The sequence below is a fragment of the Emys orbicularis genome, chromosome 5, assembly GCF_028017835.1.
Source record: "Emys orbicularis isolate rEmyOrb1 chromosome 5, rEmyOrb1.hap1, whole genome shotgun sequence".
NCBI lineage: Eukaryota > Metazoa > Chordata > Testudines > Emydidae > Emys > Emys orbicularis.
The window spans coordinates 54157883-54173701 of NC_088687.1; the positions used below are offsets into that span (position 1 = coordinate 54157883).

General features: G+C 42.5%; 1 protein-coding gene across 1 annotated transcript in view; it reads right to left on the minus strand.

Moving 5' to 3' along the window:
• Nucleotides 1–15819, minus strand: part of MAML3 (mastermind like transcriptional coactivator 3) — a 352301-nt gene that overhangs the window by 122583 nt on the left and 213899 nt on the right. Inside the window, exon 2 of the mRNA XM_065405194.1 lies at nucleotides 5790–7280. Within this exon, the coding sequence (XP_065261266.1) occupies nucleotides 5790–7280 (1491 nt within the window). The remainder of the gene's footprint in view (nucleotides 1–5789; nucleotides 7281–15819) is intronic.

The following is a 15819-nucleotide window of genomic DNA, read 5'->3' on the forward strand; positions in this document are numbered from 1 at the left end:
TGTGGGAAGGGACTATCAGCATGAGAGTGGGTTAGTCTCTGTCCTCACTGCAAAGTGGATGGGTTACCAGCCTAAATGAAAGTAGTACCTGGGGTTTAGCCTACAGCCCCAAGTGAGCCAGCTAGCCCAGGCTAAAAGCACTAAACTCAGGCGAGAGGATTTTGTGTATAGATGGGAGTGGAGTTAGGAGTAAACCCAAGTCAGAGCCCCAGTAACTGCAGTGAAAATGTATCCTTAACAGGTGATCCCTCTGGGGCACAGTTGAGGTACACTGTGAGGCACTTTGGGGGGGGAAGGTAGCACTCTTGCTACCCAATACTAGTTAGCTTTAAGAAAAATACAAAGTGCCCATTATAACAGAACTAGGACTAGTATAAAATATAGGACTTGAAGTGCCAGTGTATGTTCCAAGGATTATGACTTTTCCAGCTTTGGTGGCAGTTTGTTCCAAACACTACTAGTGCCTGCTTCAGGCTTTTAACTGAACAGTGAATCATTACTAGTACACTTACCAGGAACAATATTCAATGGTGCTGTCACATACACAGCCCTGGTAGAGCTCCCCTCTGGCAGGACACTTCCCAGCCTGTTGTGTTTGGAGCCCACCTCAGTAGCCCTATGTGCATTTTAAGCCTCCTGAGTCTGAAGAGAGACCAGGCACTGCCCCTGGCTGGGGTCTCTAGGCACATGCTTGGGGTGAAGAGCCTCTGTCTAGCACCCCCTCCTCATAGCTGAGACCCCATGCTCCAAATGCCTACCTCTTGGGACCACTGATAAGCTCTCAGATTTCCCCCTAGCTACATATATTTACCACTTGAAACATTCACTGTTCATGACATATACACCATTTTATCAACAAAGTTGGGGCTATATAAACATTCTATGGAGAGGTCACAAGCATATCTGACCGTACCTTCCTATTAACATGTCAGTGACTGGCTGGTACTCTGGCCTTGTTTCCTAGGCTTTGATGAGCCTTACTAATTATGTTCAGAAGAAAAGGTGTGCAGCTAGAGAGGAACCCATTTATCTCAACATGAACGTGAGTAATTGGACATCCAGACTTTGTGAACCCAGAGTGCCCACGTTTTACTCTTCAGGGGCATATGACAATGAAAGCAAACAGACAGACTTTGAACAAGATTCTAAAACACCATTACTATGTACTTAGTAGCCCAAGAAATACACAGATCTAGATAGAATAATAAACACAAATATGCGTTTTCCCTGTCCCATGTTCCTCATCACTCTGGAGCATTCTCTAGGATTGGGCAGAGTCTTCTGGAGTGTCCAGGATCCTTCTCCTGCAGATCATTGCTTTTCTTCAGGATCACTGAACCTCTCTAGGTCAGCTAGCTTTCTCTGACCTTGGCTGGTCCCATAGTTAAAGAGGATACCACCGCTACAAAAGCATGTCCCTCTCTCTCCTGCCCAAAGCTTCCTGTGTGGCTTTATGAGATTCCCTTGAGTTATGTGTCTCCCTACCAACACCTGGGGTTATTTGTTGTTGTTCTGCTGGTGATTTTCCACTGTCCAGTTCATCAGCCCCCAGCAGAGAAACTCTTTCAAACTCTTTAGCATACCCATTGTTCAGTAAGAGCCCAGTAGCTAAGGTTAATAATTCTCCATTGTCTCTGTATTTGCTACAGCCCCTGTCAGCAAAGGTTGGATTCCACAACCACCTAGAGCAGGGGTGGGCAAACTTTTTGGCCTGAGGGCTGCATCGGGTTTCGTAAATTGTATGGTGGGCTGGTTAGGGGAGGGGGTCATGGCCCAGCCCCCACTCCTATCTGCCCCCCCCCCCGGGGACCCCTGCCCCATCCAACCCCCCTCCCCCCATTCCCTGACGGCCCCCCCCGGGACCCCTGCCCCATCCAACCACCCCTTCTCCCTATCCCCTGACTGCCCCCGGAACCCCTGCCCCTGACTGCCCCTTGCCACCCCATCCAACCTCCCCTCCTTCCTGACTGCCTCCCCGGGACCCCTGCCCCCATTCAACCCCCTGTTCCCCCCCCCGACCGCCCCAACCCCTATCCACACCCCTACCCCCTGACCACCACCCCGAACTCCCCTGCCCTCTATCCAACCCCCCCTGCTCCATGCCCCCTTACCACGCTGTTTGGAGCACTGGTGGCTGGCGGTGCTACAGCCGCGCCGCCCGGCTGGAGCCGGGCCATGCTGCCGCCGCCACCACACAGCACAGAGAGCAGGTCAAGCTGGGCTCTGCAGCTGCGCTGCCCCAGGAGCTCACAGCCCCACCGCCCAGAGCATTGAGCCGGCAGCAGAGCGAGTGAGCTGAGGCTGCGGGAGGGGGAAATAGCGGGGGAGGGGCTGGGGCTAGCCTCCCGGGCCAGGAGCTTGGGGGCCGGGCAGGACGGTCCCGTGGGCTGGATGTGGCCCGCGGGCCGTAGTTTGCCCACCTCTGACCTAGAGGCATTCCATAGTACAATTTCATAACAAAAAGCAGAATTCCTAAGCTATACAGAAACAGATTCCCCAAATCATCACAGGTGGTAAATGCAGAAATGGAGGAACTCATTAAGAGAAATTCTACTACCTTTGTGCATCCAAGAATGTTTGTTATATGCAAGTTTCTCTCACTACCACCAATTTAACACACTGCCAGTTGTCCAATTACTCACGTTTACGTTGAGCTAAATGGATTCCTCTCTAGCTGCACACCTTTTCTTCTAAACATAGTTAATAAGGCTCATCAAAGCCTAGGAAACAAGGCCAGAGTACCAGCCAGTCACTGACATGTTAATAGGAAGGTACGGTCAGATATGCTTGTGACCTCTCCATAGAATGTTTATATAGCCCCAACTTTGTTGATAAAATGGTGTATATGTCATGAACAGTGAATGATGCAAGTGGTAAATATGTGTAGATGTTCTATTTATTATAAACAGAATAATATAGATGCAGATGTGTATGGATTTAAGGTATACATCTATATACTCTAATTTTATGCCAATACAGAAATAACGCTCAAGATTTTTGTATGTACATAATCTGTTGAATAAACTTCTGTATCAGCAGTGCTTAATTTGTAATGAAAGAGATGCTATGGTTCAAGTCATTTTTTTTTACTTTCATAACTGACATGCCAAGACCAGAGGTATCAGGCCTATGAACTGCCTGGCTTAGAGGTGCTGGGGCTCAGCCCTGGCAAAAATTATACACTGTGTACCAGTCATGTGATATTCATATATGCTCAGTGCCAACCATGTGACCCAATTAGTATAGCAGTATCTCTTGTTCTGTATACCCACTTTGTTTTTAAATAATCCTGATACACACACTCCAAAATATATATCTATAGAACATATGAATACATGTCAGAGGTAAAAAAAATTACAGTCGGAGAGTAACAATTATAAACTCACAGAAAGATATAGACACACACTTATTTACATTTTGAAATTTGTTTCAAACAGCAACATAGAAGTTTTTCGTTATGTTTACCTATAATCTGGATCTGAGCTGAGATTCTAGCACCTTTGTCTCTCTCTGTATCCTGGAGTCTGTAGCAGTATCTCAACATCTATCTCTGGATTTGGCTCAATATTATCAACAGATCTTTTCCCATCATTGTGTGAAACAATCCATTCCTGAATGAGCAGACCTCAGAATAATAACAGCCTTCCAGTTTTCCATAGAAAAGTAATCTTCAGGGAAGCAGTAAGGAAAGGAGTAGGGAAATACCTTTCAGCTGAAAATCTATTATTTTACCTTCCTCACCTCTTTGAACCTTTTCTATACATGCACCTTAAGTCGCCCACGGGACTGGAGGGACCTTTCAATATGGAAGCAATAGGTCTCTATTTCTGGTCAGGTCATTTAAAGGTGAAACGCAAATGTTTTTAAAAAACATTTTGGTTCCCCCCATGTTGCTTTCTTCTAAACTACAAAGATGCCTTCAGTGCTTTGTTTGTTAAACAGGGTTTTCTGAATTTTTTAAAACCATAACAACAACAGGAATATGAAATCTTGACTTCCCTGCTCTTGTTGGAGAACTGTAATGAGACAGTGACATTTGTAAAGGTAAAATCTGCACTACAGATTTCTCAGCCTTCAAGTGAAGGGACGTTAAATCTTTCACAGTGGCAGCTTTTCTCCTAACTATTTGATAGGTGTTTAACTCAAACAGGTTTAAAACCAAACCAACAAAAAAAAGAAATCACAAAGTATTAGACAGTCTGGCCTAAACATCCCTTTCCCTCTCAGTGAAAGGCTGGAAAAGCTGTAGCTCAGATTTCAGTCTGTTTTGATGTCATTATCCCACTATTTCTTTAGATAGGCCTTCACCAAAAACAGAGAAGTTGGACTTGTAATTTCTAAAGCAAGAGACAAGCAGAAGAACAAACCTTTCAACTATCTTCATGCATGATGCATCATGAACAACATGGAAGGCACTAGCACATTTCTTTTAGCTTTGCAGTTCACTTTAAACAACATGTGAAGGGCTCTATGGTGGAAAAGATATGCTCCCCCTATTGGTAGATTTCAAAACTCAACGGGTTAAGGAAATGTAAAACCCCGCTGTATTCACATGTGCATTAGCAATGTGAGTCACAATTAATTATCCCAAACTGTGCTCAAAAGGAAGCACTTATTGTAGGTGGTTGTGGAAACAGCTAATTTAGTAAAAGCTGTTTGGACTAAAACTAACAATAGACAATTCTATTAGCATATCATTACATCACAATTCCTGACACTCTTTGGTGGCATACCTTCCATGACATGTATCACATTAACTGTAGGCCTGGACTGGTTATAAAACAGTTGATTATTTTTTGTAGTTCTTTTGAAAATTAACCAAACAACATTCAAACACGAACAACACTCAAATAGTCACACTGGTGAATATTTATGCACACCAGTAGTTTTACTAAAGGGTTCTCAGTATGAATGAAGGGCTCCCAATCTGGCTGACCCATAATGTTACTTGGTCTTTCTATTATTGGTATTTAACTCCATTATTTTAGATCCATCTGCTTGTGTATCCCCAAAACCTCAGAACACCAGCCCCACAGGGGTTTAAAGTGAGAAGGTAAAGGAAAGTCAGTCCAGCCAAGGAGGTAAAGCTTATCTCTAAGAGCTAAATCACTGGGCAAGCCACTGGAGAAGACTTTATGCATCTGGAAAACGAAAATACATTAAAAAGGGGTAATTGAGGACCACTTCGAAATCATGTCATAAATTATCTCAGTTTGGGCATGATCCCATGAGGTGCTGAATACCTCAATTGCTATTTACTCCCTCGAGTAGGAGTTGAGGGCATTCAGCCTCTTGAAGGCTCTTTCATTGCCAATTCATGCGACTTGGCCACATCCTTTCTAAATACTCTGCTTCAAGATGGCTTGAGCCTCCCTTCACTTCCCCACCATTGAGGGAAAAGTGACACTGCTAAACCTCCTCTTAGGATGTTAACATTCTAAAAATTAAACAATACAACGGTACCAGATGCAAAGGTACAAAGTGCCCCATTAGACAAAGGGTGCGACAAGCTCTCAGAGATGAGACTTCAAAACCAATCTTCTCCATACCCTCCCTGCCAAGCCCCAATCAGCAGATACACTGAGTATGTCTGCTCACAATAAAAGCATTCATTTGATGTCACACTGAAAACAAGAAGCTGCTGCAAAGAAACCCCTCCACTTAAAGAAAGAGAACATACAGAGACATATGAGGAGCTGTGAACGCTGAAGCTTTGTGCTATTCTCTCCTTGCTTGTCTACAAACGGCACACATGCATTATTCAAAGTGTGTCCTGTATTCATGCTTACCTGGCCAAGGGAGGGAAGTGTTGCATATGCCATTGGTTGATTCATCATTCCTTTCTGCTTCATAATAAGCATTCGTTTCTGTTCCTCACTCAGGTGTGTCATCTGAGCTTGCATCTGTGGCTGCTGGGACTGTTGCTGCTGTATATATGGCATCATGGGGTTCTTGCTGGGATTGGCCATTGGTGGGGTCATTCTCTGACTCAATTCAGCATTAAAATGAGTCAGAGGTTTAGTGTTGCCATAAGTAAGCATGTTGGGCTGCTTGCTTAAAGAGTTTGTACCCAAATTATTTGTCTGTTGATTGATCATATTCATGTGATTTTGAGGGAGGTAGTTATTAATTGTGGTCTTCTGTGGATTATTTGCCATAGGAGGCACTATAGGATTTTGGTTGTTAAAGGCTTGGGGATACATCATTGGACTATTTGGTTTGTCTGCACTGAAGGGTCCTCCATATGGACTAGATGGAGGTCCCACAGGTGACCAGCTTGATGCTTGATTTGGATGCTGCTGCTGCTGCTGCTTTTGCTGCATGAGTTTAGCTCTTTGTTGTTGCTGTGCTGCCATTTGCTTGAGCTGTTCAGCTGGAGACAAGTCAGCACTGGATATAGCCACAGGACCAGGCCCTGAACCTGCGACAGTCACTGCTGCTGGATTAATAAGATAACCATTTCCAGGTCGTGACTGAGTTTGACCTGGAGTATGGGCTTGATTGGGAGTTTGAGGTGACTGAACACAATTTGCTGGTGAGCTGGCAGGGATTGGAGCTGGTGGAGCACTGGATACAGAAGTTATGCTAGAAGCTGTGGAGACATTTGAAAATGGAGGGCCTGAAGAAGAAGGCCTTACCTGGGGAGACCCCATTGGTATGTGAGCAAATGGAGAATGAGATGGATCGCTCTTAACGCTTGCACTTTCTTGAGTCTCAGCGGCAGGCCTGGGAAATTCTGGTTCCTTCTTCTCTTCAAAGTCTTCATTGAACAAATCTTGTATGTCATCTTCTGGTACAGTGTTGGCTAGCTCATCTATTAACTCCTGCCACTCTTGATCATTCAGATTAATGTCTGAGAATAGTTTGTTTTGATTCGAAAGGGATGTTTCAGAAGTGTCTATGCAGGTGGGGTCATCCAAAGGTTCTTGTTTTAGTTCCTTGTTTTGCAGGATGTTAAAACTGTCCTCAAGCTCATTGCAACCATTAACTGGGAGCTTTATCTCTGGAAGTCCACCATTTTTACCCAAGTCTTCCAGCCCACTAGCATGAGTTCCACTCTTCTGCAGGGGTAAGGAAGGCTTCATGTCAAGCTGGTGAAGAGGAGAAACAGAAGGCAAAGGCAAGTTATTGGGCAAGCTACTGATTGTATCGATTCCTGGTACATCCTTCCGTATCCGCTTGCTGGTTGGAGAGAAACTACCATCACAGACACCATTCTGCTGCTCTCCATTGAGGGGTGAACGCGCTCCTTCCAGTTTCCTCTTTACTGTCTCTTGTAGCTTGAAGGAAGAAAAGAAAGAAAAAAATAAAAACCATATAAGCCACTTACACAAATTTATCTTTCACACAACCATGTTATGAACTTTGCAACAGTAGTTTCCCCCCTTGTATCTCTTTCAGATTTTAGAAATTCTGAATGGGAAAAGTCCTTGGTTTTCCCCTTATGCCTCAGAGGTCAGACAAATTGGAGAAGAGGGTTTGAAACAAACAAAGAAACCTGATCCTGAATATGAGGTGCATAATCCCACACATTGGTGCACTGCTGTTTAGTTTGCCGAGGGGTTTTACTATAAAGGTTAGGCTGCTACGTTAATCACTAAAAATAAAGAGACTGGCCAACATTTTCAAATGTGACTAGGGATTTTGGGTGCTTCCATTTTCAGGTGCCCAAAGTAAGTGAGACACTTTAAAATAGCATCATTTTCAAAAAGAGCTAAGCATTTGCCCTCTGAAAATCAGGCTCCTGTAAGCTAGTCTCAAGTTGGGAACCCAAAAATTGAGTAAAAAAAAAAAAAAATCACTAATCATTTCTGAAAATCTTTGTTTCTAGAAAATTATTTACAGTATAAATACTGCCGTTCCAAACACGAGCTGTTTTCTTTTATGTTTTTAGACAAATGACTCATTTAAAAAGTTTTCTCTAATCAGCACTCTGCTCTAATATACTAGACAGAGATATATTGGAAGTTGGTCTTAAATAGTAAAAAATATATAAACTTTAATAAAAGAAAGATTGTTAGCACTTTATATGACATTGAACTGATTCAGATACTCAGAGATAAACAAAATTATATTAAAAAAAGTTTGTATAGCACCTATACTAGGTGCAACCATAATATAAGTAATAAATAACAAATTAAAACAATAGAATAGCAATATTCACTTAACAAAACAAGTCCACAAAAGCAGCCAAATTAGCCTTTTACATGAAAAACTAACTCGTTAACAAGTATTTTAACTCAGATTGATACATTTATATTCCATCAATGCAACTAGCTACAATTCTACCCCATGCTACACCAAATGCTACGTCTATTGTTTAAGTGCCAGGCTAAAAAAGCAGCCCTCTTTGGCTAAAGCAAAAAGAACAGGGAGTGGAGGAAGTGAAGAGGTCACAATTCCAGAGAACCTGTTCAGGACACATTTGCATCCTTGATAGTAAAACAATGGAGAACAAAATACTGAAGATTTTATCAATTTAAGTATTTTATTTTTACAAAGATCATAGCCATTCATCTCCCAGCCCTTCCCCATATTAGAGGTTCTCAACTTTTTTCTTCCCACAATTCCAAATTCAGACAATTTTTTACTCCCAGTGACTTCCCATCCCCGAGTCCTCCAGACCAGTTCCCATGGTGCTTGAAGGAAAGTTTGATCACCTCAGCATATCAAAGAATTCCAGGGGTGAGGAGAGGGGGGCTCTCCACACTCCCTCTTCCCTTATCCTTCCTGGCTGCTCAGAGGAGAAGTACTGCATTCATTTCGTCTCATATCCCTCTGGTTATTTGGAATGGGAAACTGGGAATTGCACTCTCCTTCCCTCCCCAAAAATTCATCCTGGGTGTGGAACAGGTAAGCAACATGCCACTGTCTCTTCTCCCTTTATAGGGGGATCCTGCTGACTCCCTCTCCCTCTCCAGTCTGTGTACACTCTTCAGAACCATTTATTTACTGGGAGTGATATTCTCAGGACAAGGCCTACGCATCACACAATTCCAGTTAAGAGCCCCACATAGTGTGTAAATGGGACTTTAGCAGTGCCCAGACCTTGTGCTGGTCCTCTACACAGGAATTAATATTACCTTTATAACATGGAAAGGAAAGTCTATGAGTCCCTAAGCAAAACATCAGCTTCTTCTCCCCAGTCCCAGCTCCTGACTCCACTGAAATGGATTAGAGTACGAGAGATTTTTAGAGGGACAGAGTGGGAAAGTGATGAATATGTTGCTAATTAACATAGGGGCTCTCTCCCCTAAGTAAGGTTCTGTTGGCATATAGACATGGGAGTTTGTTGCCTGTTACCCAAGAAGAAAGAACATTAGTATAAATACCATAGTCCACGACCTATGCCTTTTTACAACACATTTTACCAGGAAGCATGGGTGACATAATAAGGGAACATTTAATACAACAAGCAGTTTACACAATCATCCACTGTAATCTGTCAGCAGTGCTAACGTTTCTAACTGGCTAAACAGACAAACCTCTTTATAAATAAACGAGATAAAACATCAGCCAAAAACCAACTCTAAACTCATCGGGGGGAGTTCCGCAGCATGGATTAGATTAGGGTCAATCACTCTGGTATTTTTCTTTTTGCACATGTCTGGGTTACTTTTGGTGTAGCTATCCTGAGCCGGAAGAATGGTCTGGAGTGTGTTCTGAGGTTCCTTAACTTCTTATTTCTGGGGTCACCATTCCTATGGCTTGACTCCTCCCCAACAGTCTCACTGCAGCTCTCTGTGAGCAAGCACTCTCCTCCAAAACTAGTGCCAACGGAAAATCAGGTCCCATAAGGTGGCTTTATAACAGAATAACCTTTAAAGTTTAAAGCTAGCTGATCACCACCATGTGATATCAGAGCTCCAGGCAAAGAGAGAGAGAGTCCCCAGGCTGCTCTTGAACCAATGTCACTAGCGTGTGGCAGTGTGTTACCGCCATTGAGTTTGTTTGACTGATCTTTATAGATCCTTAGTTCAGACCGCACAACCAACAAAGGATAATATGGATGTGGTAATACTCCCTCTTCTCAAGTACAAAAACAGTCATTTCCAAGTTTACCTCCTTCTGAACTTGAAAAGAAAGGTCATAATCTCTTTTGGCTCCAAGAGCTGGTCTTCAGTAAAACAGCTGATAGAGTAACTTAAAATAAATACTAGAAGCTGCTAGAGTATCTGATATTATCAGCCCATTCACACATCACCCTCTGTACTCAGTTTCTACACATCTTCATTTCAGCTATTAAACATTCAGTTAACAAGTACCTCTCCGTCTCCCCTTTACCAGCCCCTCCCCCGCCAAAATCCCAACAAACAAGTGATCCTAATATACTGTGCCGATAAAAGAGCAATAGAGGACACTGGAGTAGTAAGCATTTCAAAGAGCTGGAAGTTACTGTGCTCAAAGACCCCCAAGAAACTTCTCCATGGCCCTTAGCACTGAATGACTGCATGCTAAGTGTATGCAGTCCATCTACAGTGTATGAACAACCTTGTTGGAAGACCTGCTTACTGTACTGATGGTCCTTGGAGTGAGTTTACTATATAGTTTGGTCCTGTGGAGTAGACAGAATCCAGTTGTGTTTCAGCCATGTCCCAGCAGCATACAACACCCTGGGGCAATGTGATTCAGGGGCAGGATTAAAACACAGTTGGGTCCCATGTACATTTGCAAGATTGACGTATGTTTTTAACAATGCAAAGGGACAACCATGTTCTCACCAGGTTCCCCATCATACTTATTTCTGTTGAAGAGCTGGGCCCTTTGTTCCCCAAGAATAATCTCATAACAAACACCTGCATTAAGAATGGGGCTATTATACTCAGGGTTTGGGGGCGGGGGGTTCCCCCCCAGATTAACTTGTCAAATAGTCACTCAAGGTAACAATAAATATGTGGCTTAATAGACGTGGACATGTGGTGCTGAATTGTACTCAGTCCATTTAGAAAGACTGAAGGTGGTCACTTAAAACATGAGTTTGCTAATAAGGAAATCTATTTGCAGGCTTCACTATATCATTAAATGATTTATACTGAACCCATCATGTATTATATGGACATGTTTATGAAAACTAACACAAATTAGTGCCAAATGACCAGCAACAAATCGAACCCATTCCTGCCAATAGCAACTCTTAAAGATTTCCTGATGTTCTAAAACTTGGCTGTCTGACTATACACATATACAAACACTTACTGACTTCAGCGGGAGTAAGAGCAGGAGCAGTATATGAATATTAATGACTACATTTATTTTTTATTGCAACAAACAGCCACAAGGAAACCATTTTCCCCCACATGTCTAACGTGCAGAAAGCATGTACTGTTGCACATGAAAACAAGTGGACCCTATTCTAAGTTTGCATCTAAAATTGTTTGATTTTCCTAATGCAATTTCAGGATTTGGGGATATACAAAAATTGCACAATCAAACGACAAAAAAAATAAAGACTTGTGTGGTTTCCTTTAATTGCACTTTGAAATCACCTTAATAACAGTTACACTAGTCAGAAAAACCATATGAACGAAGCACTTGAAGAGAATGTGCTGGTCATAAACTTTGGAGAGGGTAAAAGAGAAAGCTGAGACTGCCTCGGCTAGGCTGGAGAGGAAATCTCTCTTCTCTTCTGATATAAAACTAAAATATTCTTATTAGACCATTTTAGTACAAATGTTCATTTTCATGTCCTGACTGAGGAATGGTGAATGGCTGAGAAGTCTTGCATCGGCCATAGAGTGGCAAACAGCTTACTGCATCAAGAGTCCACCCTGCTTTTGTATAAAATCTCAGTATGTCCTCTTCCCCCTCTGAAAACAAAGCCTGAATAATAAGATTATTCTATTATAAAACGCCTTCCATCTCCCTCAAAGAAACAATATGTTGCTTGTACATGCAATCTGCAGTTTGCATAAAGCGGTTATTTGCAGGCAGCTTGGAGGTTCCTCTCTAAGAGCAAAAAATTCTTGATGCATAAAATAAAATAAAAACCTCTGCATGCTGGTAGGACATTATTCTTATTAACAATACCTCACTGATGGGACTCCATTTCACAGCAGGTTTCTACCACAAAGCAGAAAAGTAGAAGGCTTGGTTAAGCAGGACTCAGTATTATTTATATGTCATTAGAGGAACTTTGTTTGTGGAACAGAAAAAGGTCAAACTTTAGTGGGTTGTTTTCTGAAGCGAATCTAAAGGGTGTGAGTGTGCGCGCACAAATGCATGCACACACTCTAACAGCCTAATCTAACCAGTCTTGAAATTTTCAACAGGGCTGCAGCGGGCACAGCACAATGTATCCAAAACACAAACAACAGACCACTTGAGGCTGTCGGCAGAGCTTTCATCTGCTGGGAGAAGCTGCTCTGCTTCATCCCACCAGCAGCAATTCATTTTTCAAAAGAAATTAGACCAAGGTGCTGTTGTTATAGCAACAGTCAGAGCCACTTATACAGCCCCATCCCCCCAATCTCACTCTGACTTCAGTGGGCAGCTATTTCAATTATGTATGGGGAGTGACCAGGACTGCTGCTGTTTAGTCCTTTTATTGCTCTTTCAAAAAAAGCTCAGAGACTAAATTCTCTTTCTGTTTCCTATCTGGCTGTAAAAGTCAAACACACTTCATAGTGTTTAACACAGTTCCCCTTATGCTTGACGGTCAGATGATCAGTGAGGCCATAGACAAGACGGCTCCAGTTGCTATTACAGATGTTTTCATCTACCAGCTACATAATGGTCATGTTGCCACTGACTTTTTCTGTTGTTAACCCAGCTCTGGCCATTTCAATCCCTATGTTACATGGCATGAATGACAACTACGGCAACTACTGTGTGCATATCCTGAAGTTCTGCTGGATGCAGGAGGATGAGGCTCTGTACTGTAGCTGTCCTTTGTTCTCAGGGGAAAAATAAACAAACACACAAACCCAAAAATAAAGCTCCCTGGTAGAAGAGGTGCACCTAAACACAACACAGCTTAATATTCCCTTCATAGCACTCTCATGATTCAAGCTTTAAAAAAACAAAAATAAAAATTGATCTTTTCCATTCCCCCTTTCCTTTTCAGATGAGCTGAGCTGTCATCCATCTGTACTCAAATGAGCTCAAGTCTGAAGCAATGACTAAAGTAGGACCTTCCCTGCAAAGGGAGTCCTACTTCCCCTCTCATGTGTTTGGGAGTCCCACCAGCTCTCTTTCCAGGTTTTTCTGCACTTGCCCCACCTTTCCTCTCTCACCATCTCTCCAATTGCAGCATGCTCCCTTAGCTGGGGTGAGGTGAACATGACTTTCCCGTGAGATCACCAACAGCTGTGCCCAAGCATGAGCCTGATTCACCCCCACTCTGTATCTCTGTCTCAAGAGTGAGTTCTGAGTCTATAGCTTCCATTGCTGCACCCAGATGCTATGGATAGCTCATTAAAACATCACAGCTGGTAAAGGTCCCTTGCCCTGGAGTGACATTGAGTAATTTTATTTGATATGACTGACTCCCTGGCAAAGGTGTAATAGTCCTCATTGTGTCCTTTGATGATCAATATGGCATAAGTATTCTTCTCTTTTGTTTTATTTGACCATTTGTGTGTTATGAGTTCAGCTTTAGCTTGTGAATGGACTTCTCGTTCCTTCCACATTCCCTCTACTACACATGCAGTGATACTATAGCTATTAAAGAAAGCCAACAGTTACAACATGCTGGTGTTTGAAAAAGAGCAGTATTGCTCTGTGTGGAATACAGAATACGAAATAACTGCAGTATCTCAGATTCGGGGTGTGTGTGTGTGTGTCTGTCTGTGTGTACGCTCTTTACCAGCCATGGCTGCAGGTGCAATGGTGGGGAATGTGGAAGGAATGAGATAGCCTTCCACAAATTAAGGCTGAACTCTTAACAGAAAAATGGCTGAGCAAAGCAGAAGTGCGTTACATAAGACCACTTCTAACTAATTAAGATATTTATGACCTCCAACCCCTCCCCAACTATTTATATTTTTCTTTCTACAGCCTATTGAAGGCGATGCTCCCAAGGCTGAGAGATCACCACTCGAATCCTGCTTTATCCAAATGATTTTGGATTGCAGTTGCACACAGAAAGCACATCATGCTCTTCCATCTTGGGTCTTGCGAAAAGAAGAGAGATTTAATATTTACAATAAATCCACTTTGTGGAATCTGTTTTAAGTCAGTAACATCTCCAGTGGTCCACCTAGACACTACCCCATTGAGCTTTGTGGGTTCTTACAGAAACTTTGCTTCCGGTGACTAGATGTCACACCTGTGTGTTTGATCCATCCTGCTAAGTCGTGCAGCAGTTCAGGGCAGTAAAGACTCCTGCAGAGGTAAACCAGGCAAACAATGTGACTATCAGGGGACTTGGATGAGGCAAGGATTCTAGTCCGTGATAAGCTAGCAAGGGCAAGGTGTAAGGTGTCTTATTAGGAAGAGGGAAGATCAGAAGAGAGGATGGAGACGGGGTTTCTGTGGGTGTGGAAGAAGAAAAGGAGGGAGTACTGTCGATTAGTCTACTCATCTCTAGCCCCTGGCTCCACCAGTTTAGAGTTGAGATACATTGGAAGGGCAGCGTAGAGCAGTTTGTTCTACCACTGCCCATGCTGTGGATAATAAATGAAGGTCATCAGCATCCAGGGCTGCCAATCCAGCAACTTTTATGTAAATGTTAATTTTATTACAATAAACGGACAAACATTCAGTTTTAACGATATTCTTCATATTCTTTTTCACCACAGAATGTACCTATCTTTTACATATCAGCACAGTAAAGAGTGCACCGTTAGTGAGCTACACAGACAGATAGGCAGGAGTAAGTATGAAAAATACACCAAATATGATGCTCAAATTGTTTGTGTATATAACATGCCTAACAATTTCATGGCCAATGCTGAAATACAGGTGCATACATCTTACATAACAACCTTGATTTTTCCTGCAAACATTTTCATTATATATTTCTATTTATCTCCCTCTTTATTTAACATGCAGATACAAAGCAAATATAAATATAAATACACTAAAAGATACGTTTCTGAGGAGACTCAGAATGCAGTGTCCCTTGGGCATATGCTGAGCAAAAATGGGCAACAGAAGTGCAATCAATTTTCTTAGTCCTAAATTAGCTGCATGTCCAGTTGGTCCTCAGAACACTCATTATTTAATGGATAATTTTTTTTATAATTGTCAAATAGCCTTCACCACTTTCTGTCTGAGTCTACAGTGCTTTCTTTCTCTTTAAGTCCATTCAGTTTTATTCTTAGCCCAAATAGCTAAATACACCTCTACCCCGATATAACGCTGTCCTTGTGAGCCAAAAAATCTTACCGCGTTATAGGTGAAACCGCGTTATACTGAACTTGCTTTGATCCGCTGGAGCACACAGCCCTGCCCCCCCGGAGCACTGCTTTACCGCGTTATATCCGAATTCATGTTATATCGGGTCACGTTATATTGGGTAGAGGTGTGTACTAGTAAAGCAGCAACCTAGCTACGGCTGCTGCAACTGTACATTTCAGATTGTGCAGAAGTCTTAATCAAGGTGCTGAGTGCACGAGGGTTAAACCATTTAGACAGCAGTGGCTATTCTTGTCACACAGAAAACAGCTGAGTTACCCTCTTCCTACAACTGGCCTTAGAGACAGCAGGAGTCACACTGTCAAAGCATGGAATGAGGATTTAGCCATGAAACCTCTATTGACTTGTATGGGAGTTGTGCAGCTAAACCTTTAGCCTTTGAAAAGGTACCCTAGTCTGTTTTGTATTTGAACAGCAAATAAACTAGAGATAAAAAGAAGATATACAGGATTAGTAAAATTT